The 19,476-nt window shown below is 39.2% G+C and overlaps 1 protein-coding gene across 1 annotated transcript in view; it reads left to right on the top strand.

Moving 5' to 3' along the window:
- SUGCT (succinyl-CoA:glutarate-CoA transferase) overlaps positions 1 to 19,476 on the top strand; it is a 765,867-nt gene that overhangs the window by 650,731 nt on the left and 95,660 nt on the right. Inside the window, exon 13 of the mRNA XM_030307713.1 lies at positions 10,164 to 10,227. Within this exon, the coding sequence (XP_030163573.1) occupies positions 10,164 to 10,227 (64 nt within the window). The remainder of the gene's footprint in view (positions 1 to 10,163; positions 10,228 to 19,476) is intronic.

Here is a 19,476-nt window from a genome sequence, read left to right as displayed (position 1 = left end):
GTCAGTGTGGTATTGGCCATGGGGTAGACAACTGTACCCGTAGTACAGAACAGAGAGCCCAGGAACAACCCCAACATGTATGGAAATGATCGACAGCATAACTGCTATTGCAGATTCATGAGGAAAGGAGGGACCGACTGCTCAGAAGTTTTCCAGGGGGACAAATGAAATTGAATCCCTTTTTACATCATATGCAAAATTCAATTCCAGTTTCTCAAAAAGCAAAATATGGAAAACCAATTTTTATTAAAAAAATTGATAAAACTTTATTCTGAGGTAATGATAGATTTTCATGCAGTCATAAGAAATAGTACAGAAACCCCGGGTACCCTTTGTCCCGCTCCCCAATGGTAACATCTTGCCAAACTATCTCACGGTATCACAGCCAAGATAGTGACATCGATACAGTCAAGATACAGACAGCTCCATCTCAAAATCAATCCTACTGCCCTTTACAGCCGCACACACTCAGCTCTCCTCGACTGCCATCTCTCTTGCATCTTCTACTGCTAATCTGTTGTCTGCTTCTGGGATTTCATCACTTCAACAATGCTATGTAAATGGAATCATATACTATGTAATCTTCGGAGGACTGGTTTTTTACACTCAGCTCAATTCCATCAAGATGCATCCAGGCTGTTGGGTGAATCGATAGCTTGTTCCTTTTTATTGCTTAGGAGTATTCCACAACATGGATGCACCACAGTTGGCTTAGTGACCCATCGGTTGATGGACATCTGTGTTGTTCTCAGTTTTGGGCTATTACAAATAAAGGTGCTATGACCGTTCATGTGCAGGTTTTTGTATGAGCATAACTTTTCATTTATCTGGGATAAATGCTGAGGAGTGCAGCGTCTAGGTTGTATGTAGCTGCAGGTCTAGTTTTTTTAAGGAAATTGTCCAACTGTTTTCTAAAGTGGCTGTACCATTTGACATTCTCCTCAGAAATGTATGCATGATTCATTTTCTGCTTACCAATATTTAATGTACCTTTTTAAAACTTCAGCCATTGGTATTATCTCATTATGCTTTTTAAAAAATTTTGTAATGTTTATTTATCTTTGAGAGAGAGAGACAGAGCAAGAGTGGGGGAGGGGCAGGGAGAGGGGGAGACACAGAATCTGAAGCAGGCCCCAGGCTCCGAGCTATGAGCACAGAGCCCGACACAGGGCTCAAACTCACGAACTGTGGGACCATGACCTGAGCCAAAGTTGGACGTGCAACTTACTGAGCCGCTCAGGTGCTCCTCTCATTATGCTTTTAACTTGCATCTCCTTCACGGTTAATGATATTGAACATCTTCTCATGTGCTTATTTGCCATCTGTATATCTTCTTTGGTGAAATGTCTGTTTATGCCTTTTGCCTATTTTCTCCTTGGATTTTTTCTTACTGTTAAGTCATAAGAATTACACACACACACACACACACACACACACACACAAAATACTAGTCATTTGCCCAATATACTGCTTTAAATATCTCTCCCATTTTGTAGCTTTAATTTCCATCCCTTTAACATGATCTTTGCAGAGCAACATCAAATATTTTTCCTAAGATTTTAGAGTTTTAAATTATACACTGAAGCCCATGATCCATTTAAGTTAATTTTTTTTTTCAACGTTTATTTATTTTTGGGACAGAGAGAGACAGAGCATGAATGGGGGAGGGGCAGAGAGAGAGGGAGACACAGAATCGGAAACAGGCTCCAGGCTCTGAGCCATCAGCCCAGAGCCCGATGCGGGGCTCGAACTCACGGACCGCGAGATCGTGACCTGGCTGAAGTCGGACGCCTAACCGACTGCGCCACCCAGGCGCCCCAAGTTAATTTTTGAATAAGGAATGAGATTTAGGTTGAGATTTTTCGTTTTTCTGCTGATTGTTCCAGGACTATTTATTTAAGGGGTTGTCATTCCTCCATTGTTTTTCTACCTTTGCCAGAATTATTTGGGCATGTTCGAGTGGATATATTTCTGAGTTCTCTATTCTGTTCCATTACCGTAGTTTCAAAGTCGCTGTATACTATATAGCATCTATCTAGTATACCTCAATATCAGGTAGACTAATTCTCTCTCATTTAATTCTTATTTTCAAGGTTGTTTAAGCTATTCTAAGGTCTGTGTCTTTCCATATAAATTTTTTTATAAGCTTTTTAAAATATACAAAAAAATCTTTGCTGGGATTTTGGTAAGAATTGCATTAAACCCATAGATAAATTTGAGGAGAATTGACATCTTTACTATGTCGAGTCTTCAAATCCAAGAACATGATATGCATCTCCATTTATTTAGGCAGTCTTTGATTTCTCTCACAAAAATTTTGTAATTTCTAGCATACAGAGTCCATACCTATTTTGTTACGTTTCTGTCTAAGCATTTCATTTATTTTTAGCAATTGTCACTGGCATTGTGTTTTCCATTTTGGTTTCCTCATGTCATCGTTGGGATACAGAAATGTGATTGCTTTTTGCGTGTTGACCTTTTGCCCTGTGACCTTGAAGAACTCATTTATTAGTTCCAGGAGTATTTTTATATATTCATGGGAATTTTCTATGCACACAGTCATGTCATCTGTGTGATTTCTTTCTTTTATTCTTCTTCTTTTTATTATATTTCTTTTTATATTTCTTCCTTTTATATTCAGTATTTATTCCATTATTTTTTCCCCTTAAAATCTGTATGCCTTTATGCAGATCATGCCTTTTTTCTAGATTTATTTCCATGGCTAGGACTTCTAGTTATATGCTGAATAAGAATGGTGGCAACAAACATCCTTGCCTTGCTCTCAATATTAGAGCAAAAGCTTTCAGTTTCTTACCATTAAGTATGATGTTATCTTTAGGATTTTTGCAGACAGTCTTTATCAAGCTAAGGTAATTCCTCTCAATCCTTGACTTGCCGTGAACTTTTATTATAAATGAGCAATGCCTAACATTTTTATAGGAAAATTTAGGAGACTATTTGCGTCATCTAGGGTAGGGAAGAATTCTTTAAATATGTCATAAAAGATACAGAACATAAACGGAAAAAAATAAATTCAAGAATGCTGAAATTAAAAACTTCTGTTCATCAAAATACCACAAAATGAGTGAGAAATAAAGCCATAATATTTTCAATTTATGTTCCAGTGAAGGATTCATAACCAGAATACACAAAGAACTCATGAATCAATAAGAAAAGTTAATTAAGCCAATAGAAAAAAATGCAAATGACTTGAACACACATTCATTGAAGAGGAAATAATAAGCAAGGAAAATATATTCAGTCTCCTTAGTAATCAAGGAAATACAAGTTACAGCTTCAGTAAGATACTATTTCAAAGTGATTGATCGGCAAAGCCTTAAAAACACTGATAATATCAAGTTTTGCTACCATTGTAAAACAAATAAAAATATTCACTACTGGTGGGAATTTTTGGTAAATCATTGAGAAAAATAATTCGCCTAACATGAAAGATACATGTACCCTATGTCAGCTTTTGAGCCCTAGACACGTGCCCTAGAGCAACTGTTGCATGAAGAGATGTGTATGACAGCAGTGTTTGTTGTAGTAAAATAACTGGAAACAGTGTAAGAGCAGAGTGAATTAATACATTATGATGTATTTCTATAATGACATAAGTTACATTAATGGCCATAATTGGCCCTCAGCCACATACTTCCAAATGGGTGAGTCGCGAAAACAATGTTAAAGAGAAAAAGCAAATCAGAGAAGAAGATATATACACAATTTCATTGTTATAAATCTTACAAATGGGTGAAAACAGGCACTGAATCCTTAGAGATATAAACATATGGGATACAAAGATGGAAAAAAAGGAAGGAAAAAAACCAGCAGAGTGATTATTTGGGGACAGAAGAGGGAGGGATTGGGGCAAACTTGGAGTTGTAAACATTCTTTTTTTCATTTTTATTTTTTAATTTTTAAAAAATGTTTGTTTATTTTTGAGAGAGAGAGAGAGACAGACAGACAGACAGAGTGTGAGCCCGGGAGGGGCAGAGAGAGAGGGAGACACTGAATCCTAATCAGGCTCCAAGCTCTCAGCACAGAGCCTGATGCGAGGCTCAAACTCATGAACCACAAGATCATGACGTGAGCTGAAGTCAGATGCTTAACTGACTGAGCCACCCTGGTGCCCCTGAGATGTAAGCATTCTTAAGTTTTTATTAGTACTCATTAAACTATATGTATATGTTATAATACCTCTTCGAATAACAAATATTCATGTTTTTAATTAGAAAAAAGAGAAACAAAAGCTCAGTCGTGTGCATTAGCACCATAGTAAGTTTGGTTGCAGCCAATTGTTTCAAAAGAAATAAGAAAAACAAAAATGTCATCACTTAAATCTGACCTCCATTATCAAGGAAAAGTTTACTTGTTCATTATTTTCCATTAATTATGTGTTATTTTTGCATTTTTTGGTTTTCAAAATAGTTGAATTAACTTTTAACATATTAGTTGTGTGTTAGACCTTCAGTTATGTAACTTTTCAAATATTAGTCTTTGCTGTTTTCCTATCAAGTTAAAGCAATGACTGAGTGGACAATGCAATAAATTAGTTCACTCCAGTGCTTTTTTTGCTTTCTAAGATATTAGTGCATATTTTGGAAATGGTTTTCTGAGTTTTCCCCGTAAAGAAGCATGCTATGATTCTTGTGTTCAAGTGTGGTAGATTCACTTCCCACGTATAATGCGCGTATCCACTGTTTCTGCTGAATTCCCACGTCACCCTTTTTGGCTCTCTTCACTGTTAATGACCATGGTCCTCGCGTAGCTCCTCAGCATGACCTCTGCAGTGCCTTCAGACGTGGGCAAGATAACTAAGGCAGATGCAAGATATTTGGAAAGCTTTAGGAAACTGAGGAAATTGCAGCAAGGCAACACGGGAACTTGATAACTGAATTCTTAAAAATAAATATATTTTGGGGACCCAGTAACATTTTCATGTCTAGAGAAATCTAGGGAGTTGTTAAAAGCTTAAAAGAGACAACAGCCTCCAATCCTGCCCCCCCTCCATAAAGAAATGAAACCAAAAGGAGGCACTTGCTACTTAGTTCACTCAATTTATGTTGATCTCGGATAATGATGAATAGATGCCATGAATTTTGAGTTCACTGTGTCCAAGGCCCTGTGCTCACAGTTTTGCACCCATCTCTCAATCCTTACAGACTCTGGAGAAACAGATATTATTGCCACCTTTTTACTGAGGAGGGTTCTGATCCTCAGTGTACTTAAGTGCCTTGCCCAAGGTCACTCTCTGGGTCTGTCCCCTTCAAAATCTGAGCTATGCTGGGGCCAAAATCCTTCTTCTTTTCACGGCCTTTGTATCTGTGGTAGCCTTGGCTAGCTACAAGGGAGCATTCAGTTTATTAACTAATTGGGCTATATGGTGCCAAGCAATCCGTTGGGCTGATTTTCTTGCCCCAGTGAATTGACTAATTTATTTTACAGAATTGACTACATCAGCTAGTTATTTTAATGGTAAATCAAATTATGCTGGTCTTTTTTTTTTTTTTTTTTTTTTCTTTCTCTTACTAAGTCTCCAACTGGCAAAGTGTTTAGGGTCAGAGGCACCTTAATTATCATCCAAAGTCAACCATTTATTAGCTGTGAAACCTTGGGCAAGTTCTCAACCTTTCTAGGCTTCCATCACTTTATCAGTAGAAATGCAGATGAGAGTAATTCCTAAGGGGTTTAGTTCATGAGAGGATTAAATGGAGACAACTCTTTCCCTTCTAACACAATGACTGACCCTTAAGAGTATTGTTGAGCGATAGCTTCTGTAATTATATATATCCTTGCAATTGTTAACCTAATGTTTTATCTCTGTATTATCTTTGTGTTGTGACTTCCACTGAACTCCTTGATCTATGTCCTTTAGCTTCGTTCCAAGGTAGATAAAGTTACTTACTTGTTACTTACTAGATTTTGCTCCTTCATTTGAAGCTTAAACTGTTATAAAAACCGGCTCAAGTCTCTTATTCCCAACCCTGTCTTCTAATTATAGGCACTTTGAATGCAAGTTCATTCATCTTTTTACTGCCAACCCCTTGCTATCATTCAGTACATGGGTGCTCTATGATGTTTGTTAAACTGAATGACTGGCCATGTCTCTATTCATCGTCCGTTCTCTGTTGAGCATCACTGTTAATGTCATGGACGGTATCATATTGATTTTTAATATGGTCTTTACACATATCGTTTGTGTATGTCATTTAATGCCGCCATTCTGTCAAGTCTCTTTTCATCTGAATATGCCTTGTTAGCTCTACTCTTGACCTAGATCTCTTGCTTTTCTTAGAGGTTTTCACCACCTAGATAGGGGGGAATTGATTTTTTATTTTTTACATTGTTTTCCTGTTAGTGCTATATCACAGACTTGTTCTGCCATTCCTGCCATAGGACTTTATCAAAAGACTTTCTTACTTTAACTTACACTCGTATTTCACTTCAAGGTATACATTTTACTCCCCCCCTTCCCCCCATCATTAATACATTACCATTTGACTCTGTCATTAGCCTGTCAATCTCTGAAACTCTTGAAGAAGAAAGAAAGACCTTATTTTAAATAGGCCCGATTCTTTGCTAAAGAGGTTAGTATACTCTCTACAATTCTATTCTTGTCAGGAATAGGCTTTTGCAATTATGAGGAAAAGAAATGATATTTAGAAGAGCTACCCAACCATGAAAGATCTAGGGAGGATAAAATAAGTGAAAGAAGGATGAAATCCACTATAAAGTTCTAGGGAAGCTTCCTTGCCTCATTCAAAAATAATGAAATAGGTACCCCCAGGTGCCCTGGATGGCCAGACTGAGGCTCCAGGCGTGACATTTCCTTGAGAGAAAATGGTATTGGAGGTCCCTAAAGCTGAGGTTCCCCCATTCCATTGTTAGTAGTCAGAAAATGAAATGTTTTATATTTAAAAAAATTTTTTAAACATTTATTTATTATTGAGAGACAGAGAGACGGAGCATGATCATGGGAGGTGCAGAGAGGGGGAGACACCGAATCTGAAGCAGGCTCCAGGCTCTGTCAGCACAGAGTGGTGACACAGAGTGGTGACTCCCAATGGGGAGTGGGAGGGGGGGCTCGAACTCACAAACTGAGGGATCATGACCTGAGCCGAAGTCGGACGCTTAACCGACTGAGCCACCCAGGCGCCCCATGAAAATGAAACACTTTAAATCTGAATTTCTAGGTTGAGGTAATAGAGGCTGGGGTGATGAGGCTGGGTGAGAAAAAGGAACGGGGAACATTTAGTAACTGTTCCCAAAGAAGCGTTCTACAAATGTTAGTAAGCGCCAGGTCCTCCGTTTCCAGTGAAGTTAGGGAGAGACAATACGCTTGAAGTGCAGCAGGAGAGATTTATGCTAAAATTCAGACAGCCTGCCTGCGTTCTGAGGTTCTCGAATATGTTACTAAGCAGAGCAGGACTTGCCCCACAAACAAGGCTGGAGAGTTTTCCAAGATTCCGAGTCATTAGGCAGGGTTTCCAGGGACAGCAGTGCCACGGCCTCGATTGTTCCCCAAGATAATCTGACCTGATTCGCAGAAGAAAGCCTATGGAATTGTATTGACTCCAAACTTTACCTAAAAAGGGGGATAGCAACCAAGCAGTGGAATAGGTCAGATCTTTCTGAAGATGGGGGCTCAGACTAGCCCATTTATTTCATAATTGTACAAACGCCGTAGCAGATGAAAAACCGCGGTTAACCTTCCTGAGCCAAACATGAGAAGAATTTATATTTCTGCTTAAAACTGAAGGACTTTCAATGCAAAGGAACTGGTAAGGCTGGATTTCAAAGTTTCATGTTGGGAATATCATACACAGACCGTAATGAGGGTAGAGGCGAAGGAAGCACATTCTTTAAGCTGCTTCCATGAAAAACTTCAATCAACTGCTAGCTTTTGCTTTGCAGATCTGTGACATATGTCCCTTGACCTTTACCAACTACCCTTTCACGTTTGACACTTAACGTTTCCTACATGATTAAAATTCAGCGTTAATTAATTTCAACAATATCAGTTAAGTTATATTTAGCCGAGAACACTCACTTTTGTCTTCTGTGAGTAGCATTGCAGTGTTATTACAAAGAGGTAGTCACGAGGGCAACAGATACGAGAAGAGAAGAATGATTCAGTGTGCAGATAATTGTTTCGAGTGAAATTTAGCTTGGTATTTTTGTTCCTGTCCTCAGTAGAACTGAGATTTAGCACCTCGCCTTGGCATTTAGCCCCCACCCCCACACAGGAGGAGGCTGTGCTGGGCGGGTGCTGAGAACGAGCCACACCAGAGTTAAATTATAGCTCAGTTCTAACACTGGCAAGAATTTTCTCTGGCCAGCTCTTGGGTGCAAAGCTGGTGATTCCAAAAGAGAGGCAAGGCATCCCTAGAAAGGATCTCCATATGGTGTGGCATCACCCTCACTGAGGGAGGTTGACACAGTTGTTTAAAGAGCATCACCCCAAAGGTGGTGACCATTCCCAAAGAAATCAGTGGAAGCCAGAATATTTAGACACAGCAGAGTTCTACTTCTAACCTTAAAATGTCACCTATAGGGTTGTCTTATTGGTGGGTTATTCTGCAATGTGACCAAAAAGCTCACCGGAAATGGAGAGAGCCTAAGAAATGTGACCTCTTTCCCTGAGTTTTACATTTTTATTAGTTTATTTATTCCATGCTCTTTTAACTCTGGGAAAAGACTAGGATGAGGATATGGATATGCAAATCTTGCTTTTACCTGAAGCTCAAAATGCTATAGAGCCATTACAACTGCTGCTTTTGGGGATGTTAGCATGAAATCATGGTCTGCAAGTTTACTGTGCCACTGAAACCCTTGCCCTTTAGATCCATGTACAAAACAGGAAGAGAGAAGCTCTCCATTTGGTAGATAGTACAGATAAAGCACAATTCATATGTGAGTCACCCATATATGTCTCACTGAACAGTCAGTAATAATAATAGTAAATTGAATTTGGGGGTTCTTTGAGACAGGAGTTATTAAAAACAATTAAACAAAGGAAAATAACTTTGTAGAATTTTCATTTGTGTATGACCAAACGTTTCGCCTCCCAGAATTCAACTTTTGTAGTCTAGAATCTAGTTCCATGCCCTTGTCTCATCCTTTACCTATGAGGGCACTTGATCCCTGGCAGATTCTGTGTTCCTGCCCACCCCATAGGAAAAATGAAAGCCGAGAATGTAGGTAGCTCTTTTCCAGTAGTCAAGCAATTCAACATCAAGTCACATTTCTTCTGCTTGTGTCCCTAATAGAATGTCCCTGTCCTAGTAATTGGCCTTGAGTCTGAACCTGAGGCCAAGTCTAGGTAGACCAGGACCTACCTAGCTTGGCGGTCCAAGCTATTTGGACCATCAAATACCTATCGTGGTCCTAGTGCCTGGCAACCTAACCAGCCCTTCAGGACAGGGTCTATGTTTTGTTTTGTTTGCTCAATTTCCTCCCTGCCAGCTCCCCACTGACTCCCAGTTCTGAGATCTTGTCTTATAATAATGGTCTGATTATCACCAAAAACGTCTCTGGTTCCAATCTCCAGCTCAAGCCTCTGACATGAGTCCACTCTGGGCTCCCGGTCAGCTGGCCCTGCCTATTACTGGTCACAGCAGCTCTGAATATGTCCACTTCCGGCAGTCACTGAGCCTTCTGGTTATTCTGATTCACCTTTCAAACTGGACTGACTCCCACACCTTCCACTGAATAAATTGCTAGGAGCTCATGTGCCATCCCCATGGGCTCCTCTGGTCCTGGTCCTGGTTCTTCCTCCCATTCTGTCCTTCTGCAGTTGACTTTGGCCATGGCCTGTGATGAAGTAATGCCAGAAGAGGCAGAGCTTCAGTATTTAGAGGATCAAACACAGATGAAAAGGGGAAAATCATACTGTATATTTAGGAGCAAATAGCATTTTTAAGAGTGGGAAGACTTTGTAAAAAAAAATGTAGTGCCTTCTAAATCTTTTTGGCATCACTTGGTTTAATATAAGATGGAAACATTTTTGTTTCAAATATTTACTTTCAAATTAAAATTCCAAACTTGAAAATTCTGTGTTTTGCAATGTTTCTTTGGTGGGCCAAACAGGGGGCTTTTCAAACTCCTTGAGATTAAGTAATTTTATTTTGTAATTTAGTTTTCTGTTTTTACATTTGAAGGTGTTACACAACGGCCTCATTATGGAGATGAAGCATCCGACCGTGGGGAAGATCTCAGTCCCAGGTTTGAAACTTTGGTTATTTTCCTCAATACCTTCCTTCATTAATTATTCCCTGTGCTGATCCCTGTTTGTCAAATTCCCCAGTTTGTCAAGACATTATCCAACTTCTTCATTTGGATAAAAGGGAAACCTTAGAATCATACCCACAACCACATATACCTAGGCTACGGACTTGTGTCTTCGTTTTAACGAATATCTGATTGCCCTGGTAACTAAAATTGCTCATATTATCTGATTTTATGTAATCACGTGCTCACAAAACTACACAATGTAACTGCCAAAGATAGACAACAATAGATGTGGCAACTGTTCTGAAATTACACATGGTTCATAGGTGAATGGGAAGGTAAGCCAGGCACAATGGAACTGGCATCCAGGGAAGGCTAGTGGCTGCTCAGACCAGGACATTTTTTTTTCCTGAACTATGATTTACGGTGAGGATCTCAGCTTTGTAGATAAGGAAACAAAATATTTTCACTTAACTCAAAATACATTGAATTTTTCTAAGTTGACTCATACCAAACAAACTCACTAAGACATTTTGGTCCGAGCCAAAATGCCAACTTTTTCACTTCCGGGAGAGAGTTCTCTTTCCAGCAGCCAGAAGCCTCAGAGCATCCAAACTGTAGTGAGAGCTCATGACCAGCTTGCTACCCCGACAAATCTCACTTCTCTAACAACCATAATGTTACTGTTCCTCAGCTCAGTTGTCTCTACTTGGGGCACTGCTGGGAAAACACGCCATGTTCTTGTTCCTCGGGTCCCTCTTTTATAGACTATATATAAACCATACACTTATTTTTGTCTTTTCTTCTGACAGAGGATAATGAAATTAGTTAGGATACAACTTTGGTCATTGTTTACTTGAAGCTCAGTGCTGGTTACCTTGCTTGAAATTTGGGCATTCCCCAAACCCCTCACTCACCTGAGTCAAAACAGCATAGAGGGGTGCCTGGGTGGTTCAGTCAGTTAAGTGTCCAACTTTGGCTCAGGTCATGATCTCCCAGTTTGTTAAGTTCCAGCCTCACATCAGACTCTCTGCTGTCAGCACAGAGCCTGCTTTGGATCCTCTGTCCCCCGTCTCTGCCCCTCCCCCATGCTCACTCGCTATCTCTCTCTCTCTCTCAAAATAAATAAACAGCATAGAATATTTACTTCTCTAGGTATCAGATGGCACTTATTGAATACCTGTTATTGTTAGGTATTATGTAGCTATAATCTAATTTCAAGATTCAGGATCAGCTTGATAACAAAGTCCCAGGACAGATCAGATCATGACCATTGGTGCAAGAAGGAAAAGAAGAGGAAAGTGGGATGATAAAGTAAGTTGAAAGAGAAAATTCTTATGTACAAGAGTATAAGGACCACTGTCTGGGAATTAAGGAAGGTAACTAAGAGAGAGAGAGAGCAGGTGTAAGCATGTCAGAGACTGGAACCACATGTGAACAGGGAAATGCTATGAGGTGTAGACAGGTGGTGGAGGAAAAATAAAAGAATTATCATAAAAGCTAAGACAGTCACTTATTGACTCATATTATTGAGCATACTCCATATACACATTCCATGGGCAATGCTTTGGGTCCTGGGAATGTAAAAATAAACCAGACCTGACCACATGGAGCTCAAACTCAATGGAGAGTCAGGTAATAAAAGCAACCAACAAATGTTCTGATAAGGGTTAAGTCATGATAAGTGCAAAAAAAAAAAAAAAAAAAAAGGACAGAACATGTGTTGTTGTAGAGAATAATGGAGGCAGATGGGACTTACATTAGTTTGAGTGATCAGAGAAAGCCTGGTCACGTATCAATGGAGAATTGAAGGATAATAAGAAGTTGACATTTGAAGAGTAGGGGAACGGTATTCCAAGCAGAGGGACCAGCATGTGAGAAGACTCTGAGTTGGGAAAGAGCAGGGTGTATTTTAAGCCAATAAGAAAGGTGAGGTAAGGGGTGGGAAGTCAGACTGCAGAGAGAGGCAGAGCCGGGACACCCCACCAGATGTGGTTTTACTCTAATTTGATGCAGGGGAGTGAAATGGCACAATTTATAACTAAAAGCAGGCAGTCACGTTCGGGAGTTGTTACAGGACTTCTGTCTTAAGTTAGGGTCATGGCAATAGCAGTGAAGAGTGGGGGTGGTCAAAAAAATTTAATCACAGTGTTTTCAGTGTGAAGAGATCTTAAAAAATATTTTCGCTAATATTTTTTATTTTTTTATTTTTACTTTTTAAATGTTTACTTATTTATTTATCTTGTGGGGGGGGTGGCAGAGAAAGAGGGAGAGACAGAATCCCAAGCAGTTCCACACTATCAGCACAGAGCCTGACAGGGGGCTTGATCTCATGAACCGTGAGATAATGACCTGAGCTGAAATCAAGAGTCTAACACTTAATTGACTGAAGCACCTAAGTGCCCCTATCCAGCAGTTTTTAATTTTAATTTTTAAAACAGTGGAACTGAGTTCCAAGTGAAACCTCAATATCAAAAATATATTAAAGCAGAGTTCTGCCGGTTGAGAGGTTAGCACTCTAACTGTTAAGCTTTCTTCCACTGCTTCCATCAGGCTGTCTCCTCCAAACACCTGCTTGGAACCATGGGATCTAAAGAACATTCAAGAACCTCTGATGAAACTTTATTCTACAAGTTTACAGATGAGGTCATAGTCATTAATATCCTCAATACATGGGAGGAAAGGGTAAACATTTGAAAGTTAATTATAGTTGTTGGTATAGGAGGGAGAAAAGTAAGTCAGTGGTCAACCTACAATGAAGTTATTGGTTCTGGCACTCTCTCAATCAATCAGATGTGAATTTGTTGGCTTTCCTGGCAAATGAATGAACATCAATCTTGGGGAGAGAGAAATATTTTTTTTAGATTCCTAAGGAAAAAGCATATCCTTTTTGCTCATTTTATTTTATTTTTAATTTTTATTTATTTATTATTTTTTAATGTTTATTTTTTGAGAGAGAGAGAGAGAGGAAGAGAGAGAGCACAAGCAGGGGAGGGTCAGAGAAAGAGGGAGGCACAGAATCTGAAGCAGGCTCCAGGCTTTGAGCTGTCAGCACTGAGCCCCATGTGGGGCTGAATTCATGAACCGTGAGATCATGACCTGAGCAGAAGATGGACACTTAACTGACTGTGCCACCCAGGTGCCCCCCTTTTTGCTCATTTTAATTTATAAGTGTATCACTTAGCTACTGTGATGATAATGCTGTGTAACAAATAACCACAAAAATCTCAGTTCCATTCAAACATAAGCATTTATTTATTCCACACACGTAGACCAGGTAGGGGGTAGCCAAGCTGGACTTGCCTGGGTGACTTTGCTTTTGGGTGCAGGTCTGGCCAAGCGTGGCTCCTCACTATAACATGGGCTCAGCTCTGCCCCACGTATCTCTCACATTCTTCACATGGCAATGGCAGGAAAATAAGAAGGCAAACAGAAACCACAAGGCCACAGAAGAACTGATGCATAACTAGCAGACCCTTCTGTCGGCATTCCATTGGCCAAAGCAAGTTTTAGGCTGTGTTCCAAGGAGTGGAGGAATGTTTCTCTCTTTTTAAGAGAAATTGCAGAGTTACATGGAAGCCTGGGCACAAAGAGGGGTAAATAATTGAGGCCAAAAATTCAATTTACCACAATACAATTCTCAGATCTTCAGCTCTTTCGTTTTTATCTGTTATTTTTATCTTTATTTCCCTTTGGAAAGTACTATTTTTGTTTCTTTAATTTCTATTGAGTTCAGGCATATTTTTGGTAGATCTACTTTATTGACTTACCTTGTATCCATTCTATAGGATTATCAGTATAGGAAATCTCAGATTTCTGGTGAAATGGATATGTTTAGGTTATTTTTGGAATTAGCATCTAAGCATCTCTTGAGAGCAGCACATTTGGACCACCCGTGAAAGAGGAGAGACAATTCTGCTCATGGATGTCAAAAAAGAAGTTGCTCTTGTATTTCCTAATTCACTGTATCCTACTGCGAGGCCACTCAGACAGGGTAAGAGGTATTAAATGTAAAGGGAATTTATAAGTAAATAATTACATTTTTTCCTGTGGATTTCCCCTTTCACTGATTGTATTTACCTATGATAGTTCCGCCTTTCTTTGTAAGGGATGTCCCCATTGGACAAGTTTTAGGCTATAGTTTGAATGCTGCAGAAACACCTCTAATTTTCCCACAATGCCTCAATGAGGTGAATCTGCCAAAACAGGAAACCCAGAGTGGAGTTAAAAGTGGTATTATGCTACATTGTGTTCTAGTTGGCTAGTGGAGACATGTTTTTGAATTCATTACATGCAGTTTATATATTTATATATGTGTCTTTACATTTCCAATAAAAATCCTTACTAACATTACCTAAAACTACCTATTTAAATTTCCTTTAATATTAAGGAATTTCTTGTGACCTTCACTGAATTTTCTATACAATGCACTAATTTGCCTGAAAAGTTTTCTATCTTAGTCAGTTCTAGAAATATGTCTCTTGAACAGCAGTAATTCTTTAAAAAAATTTTTTTTTAATTTTATTTAAATCCAAGTTAGTTAACATATAGTGTAATAATGGTTTTAGGAATAGAATTTAGTGATTCATCACTTACATAGAACATCCAGTGCTCATCCCTACAAGTGCCTTTCTTTTTTTTTTTTAAATTTTTTTTTTTCAACATTTATTTATTTTTGGGACAGAGAGAGACAGAGCATGAACGGGGGAGGGGCAGAGAGAGAGGGAGACACAGAATCGGAAACAGGCTCCAGGCTCTGAGCCATCAGCCCAGAGCCTGACGCGGGGCTCGAACTCACAGAGCGCGAGATCGTGACCTGGCTGAAGTCGGACGCCTAACCGACTGCGCCACCCAGGCGCCCCTACAAGTGCCTTTCTTGACGCCCCCCACTTCCCCTCCACCAATCCTCAGTTTGTTCTCCGTATTTAAGAGTCTTTTATGGTTTGCCTTCCTCTCTGTTTTTATCTTATTTTTCCTTCATTTCTCCTAGGTTCATTGTTTTCTTAAATTCCACATGTGAGTGAAATCATATGATATTTATCTTTTTCTGACTGGCTTATTTCACTTAGCACAAAACATTCGAGTTCTATCCACATTGTTGCAAATGACAAGATTTCATTCTTTTTGATCCCCAAGTAATGTTCCATTGTGTGTGTGTGTATATATATATATATACATCTTCCTTATCCATTCATCACTCGATGGACATTTGGACTCTTTCCATACTTTGGCTCTTGTCAATAGTGATGCTATGAACATTGGGGTGTATGTCCCCTTCAAATTTTGTATCCTTTGGATAAATACCTAGTAGTGCAATTGCTGGGTTGTAGGGTAGTTCTATTTTTAATTTTTGAGGAACCTCCATACTGTTTTCTAGAGTGGCTGCACCAGTTTGCATTCCCACCAGCAGTGCAAAAGAGTTCCCTTTTATCCACATCCCTGGCAACATCTGTTGTTTCTTGAGTTGTTAATTTTAGCTACTGACAGGTATGAGGTTGTGTTTTTGATTTGTATTTCCCTGATGAGAAGTGATGTTGAGCATCTTTTCATGTGTCTGTTAGCTATCTGTATATCTTCTTTGGAAAAGTGTCTGTTCATGTCTTTTGCCCATTTCTTTACTGGATTATTTGTTTTTTTGGGGGGGTGAGTTTCATAAGTTCTTTATAGATTTTGGATACTAACCCTTTATCCAATATGTCATTTACAAATATCTTCTCCCATTCCATCTATTGCATTTTAGTTTTGCTGACTTTTTTTTTTCCCCCGTGCAGAAACTTTTTATCTTGATGATGTCCCAATAGCTCATTTTTGCTTTTGTTTCCCTGGCCTCCACAGACATGTCCAGTAAGAAGTTTCTCTGTCCGAGGTCAAAGAGGTCAGCAATAATTCTTATACAATATTTATTGCACCATTTTTAGAGATGATAAATCCACACCATTCCCTTAGGTACTCAGTTTAGAGCTCTCATATAGGATACTAATTGATCAATACCTTAAAGGTCTTGGTCAATCAATTTTAATATTCTTTTAACAAGGATAGGAAATTATTAACCTCTTCAAAATTTCTTTTAGCTACTTAAATAATTATTGTAAGTACTTAATACATTGTTCCAATATTTGTAATCATTATTGATACTAAAGTGAGTAGTATGATCTAAACTATTTCTTTTATTAGTTTATATCTGTTGCAACATACTCCCTTTTCATATCATTTCCCACTACCTCCAATCTACAGTAAATAATTAAGAAAGAAATTTCAGGGGCGCCTGGGTGGCGCAGTCAGTTAAGCGTCCGACTTCAGCCAGGTCACAATCTCGCGGTCCGTGAGTTCGAGCCCCGCGTCAGGCTCTGGGCTGATGGCTCAGAGCCTGGAGCCTGTTTCTGATTCTGTGTCTCCCTCTCTCTCTGCCCCTCCCCCGTTCATGCTCTGTCTCTCTCTGTCCCAAAAATAAATAAACATTGAAAAAAAAAATTTAAAAAAAAAGAAAGAAATTTCATTTGTGTGGATACATGTCTTTGAAAACATATGAACTAGTTAATGTTCATGAACGATCTGTAAGTATGAGTTGTAGTTAAGCTCATACCATTGTTCTTTATTTCATATATTGTTCATTAAACTACTCTCTCATTTGAGCTTTAAAGCCTATTTGACAGTTTTAAAAGTGGAAAGAGACTAAGAAAAATTAATTCTTAGTGGGGATATAAATGACAAAATGCATCCTATCTCTCTTTGCCAGGCTTAAATATTCTGGTATTCCAAGAGTCCCCAGGAGGGCGGCGTTCATTAGTCGGAGGTTACCATTAGTTTAATGACGGAGGTATCAGCACAGTGAGCACAATGTACTAATATGCTCATAATTAACTAATGTAACCTGAGAACTGAGTTGAGTAGTAAAATCTCAAACACACAAACTTCAATCTATGGTCTTCTATTGGCTAGATGAAGCTCTGGTAATAGAGCTGTGCCCAGGTCAGGCTCAGTCACTCAGGAGGCTTACACTTCACCAGGGAGGGCTTATTGGACTAGAAGGAAAGAGGGGATCAGCATTTCCATGGAGTACCTGAGGCCACAGCAGGGTGCTGGGAGAGCACAGACCAGGGAGACCTCATCTAGTGTGTGGCATCAGGGGAGGCTTCCCTAAGAAGTGAAATGTACAGACACACAAACAATGGCCAGCCGTCAGTTGGCAAATCTGGTGTGGGCTGTGGGGGCCTTCAGGAGGCCATGCTGGTGTACAGGAGGAGCTGAGGAAAGGCTCAAAGGGAGAAAGTGAGAGGGGCAGTGTCACAGTCACCCTGACGAGGTAGGCAGAGGCAGGAAGAATAAGACCTAATACAGAACTAATGACCAAACTAAAAACAAATCAGAATGTAAAGGAGATCTATGCCAAGGTCTCTGAGGTCCTTAGTATCTGGAGAAGGGATCTGGAAGAGGAGCTCGGGTAGGAGCCTCAACCTGGTTTGGCAGATGTTCTCACTGACTGCTTTTAGGTATAATTTCTAGAAACCTTCTAACTCCATTGGAGATTTTTGTAAAACTCATAATGTCCTGAAGTTTAAACTATGAAACTGATAGCAGTTTGTATGTAATTGCTAAATTAAAAAGTAAGTTAAAGTTCACACCACAACATTTCATCAACAAGAGATTGGCCATTATATAAACATCACCTTATTTGTGACTGTAGTGGAAAGATATTCCACTGGTTATCGCATTCCAAAGGACTGCCCGTTTCCATGGCACCATTTGTCATTTGCATCTTGTAATTCTGCTGCCCATTGGCCTTTTAGCCAGAGTGGAACACGCTGTCCTCCATGGTCTATGTAGGTGCCAAATCACCTTGGTTTTGAGTTCCAAACTTCAAAGGCTGTCACTGAAATAGAGTTTGATGTGTAACTCTAAACTTTCTCACCATAACCATTTACAGATACTTCCCTGTGTGTACTGCAATTGTCCGATTCCAGTAGCACTTCTGGGAAGTATTTTAATGGGGAGTGTGTCAGTACTGTTAAAGGGAAGTAGTCTTCTGTGCCTGTGAAGTGATTTTATTATTTATTTATTTATTTACTTACTCATTTATTTTAAATGTGTTATTTTTTTAATATAATTTATTGTCAAATTGGTTTCCATACAACACCCAGTGCTCATCCCAACAAGTGCCCTCCTCAGTGCCCATCACCCACATTTCCCTCTTCCCCATCCCCCCATCAACCTTCCATTTAAGTGTCCATCAACTGACGAATGGATCAAGAAGATGTGAAATGATTTTAAATTGAATTACCCTTGCCTGCTTGTACCCTGATCTGTGTTTTTCAGCAAGCAGCTCTAAGTTCTTTCATTTTATTTTTTTAAGTTTATTTATTTATTTTGAGAGAGAGCAAGAGAGCGAATGAGCCTGAGCAGGGGAGGGTCAGAGAGAGAGAGAGAGAGAGAGAGAGAGAGAAGAGAGAGAATCCCAAGCAGCATCCACGCTGTCAGCACAGAACCCAATGTGGGGCTTGAACTCATGAACCGTGAGGTCATGTCCTGAGCTGAAATCAAGAGTCAGATGCTTAATTGACTGAGCCACCCAGACACTTCTTTAAGTTCTTTTAAATAAAACTTTTGTTAAGTCTTTTCCCCATAATATTTTAACATTCGTATTTGGACTCTGCAACAGTTTTTAACTAGTCAGTGTTGGGGCAGGAAGGACGATCACTGCTATGAGTTAATGGAGCTCAAACCAACTTATTGGAATATTGATGTCTGGATTTTATAGTGAAATTTGAAAAAGTTGAATGTACTTCTGTGATTACCTGACATTTTTTTTTTATTTCTTTAAAAAATTTTTTTAGACATTTATTTATTTTTGAGAGACAGAGTGAAAGCAGGAGAGGGGCAGAGACAGAGGGAGACACAGAACCAAAAACAGGCTCAAGACTCCACACTGTCAGCACAGAACCCCACAGGGGCTTGAACCCACAAACCATGAGATCATGACCTGAGCTGAAAAGTCAGATACTTAACTGACTGAGATACCCAGGTGCCCCTATTTTTTAATTTCTGAATGTTTTGCAAGACTTTTTATAAATGATGAATGTCTTTCTTTTGTAAGCTTCTGGAGGACAAAAATATTATCATTTGAAATCAAACCAGCACCCTCTATACCAACTAAATAATTAATAGACATTTTCTGGGTGATGATTAGAATAAAAAACTATTAGGTGAAAAATAATTAAAAACATGATTTGTGACAATTTTAATCAG

This window comes from Lynx canadensis, chromosome A2, assembly GCF_007474595.2.
Source record: "Lynx canadensis isolate LIC74 chromosome A2, mLynCan4.pri.v2, whole genome shotgun sequence".
Taxonomy (NCBI): Eukaryota; Metazoa; Chordata; class Mammalia; order Carnivora; family Felidae; genus Lynx; species Lynx canadensis.
This window is presented reverse-complemented; position numbering and strand designations above follow the sequence as displayed.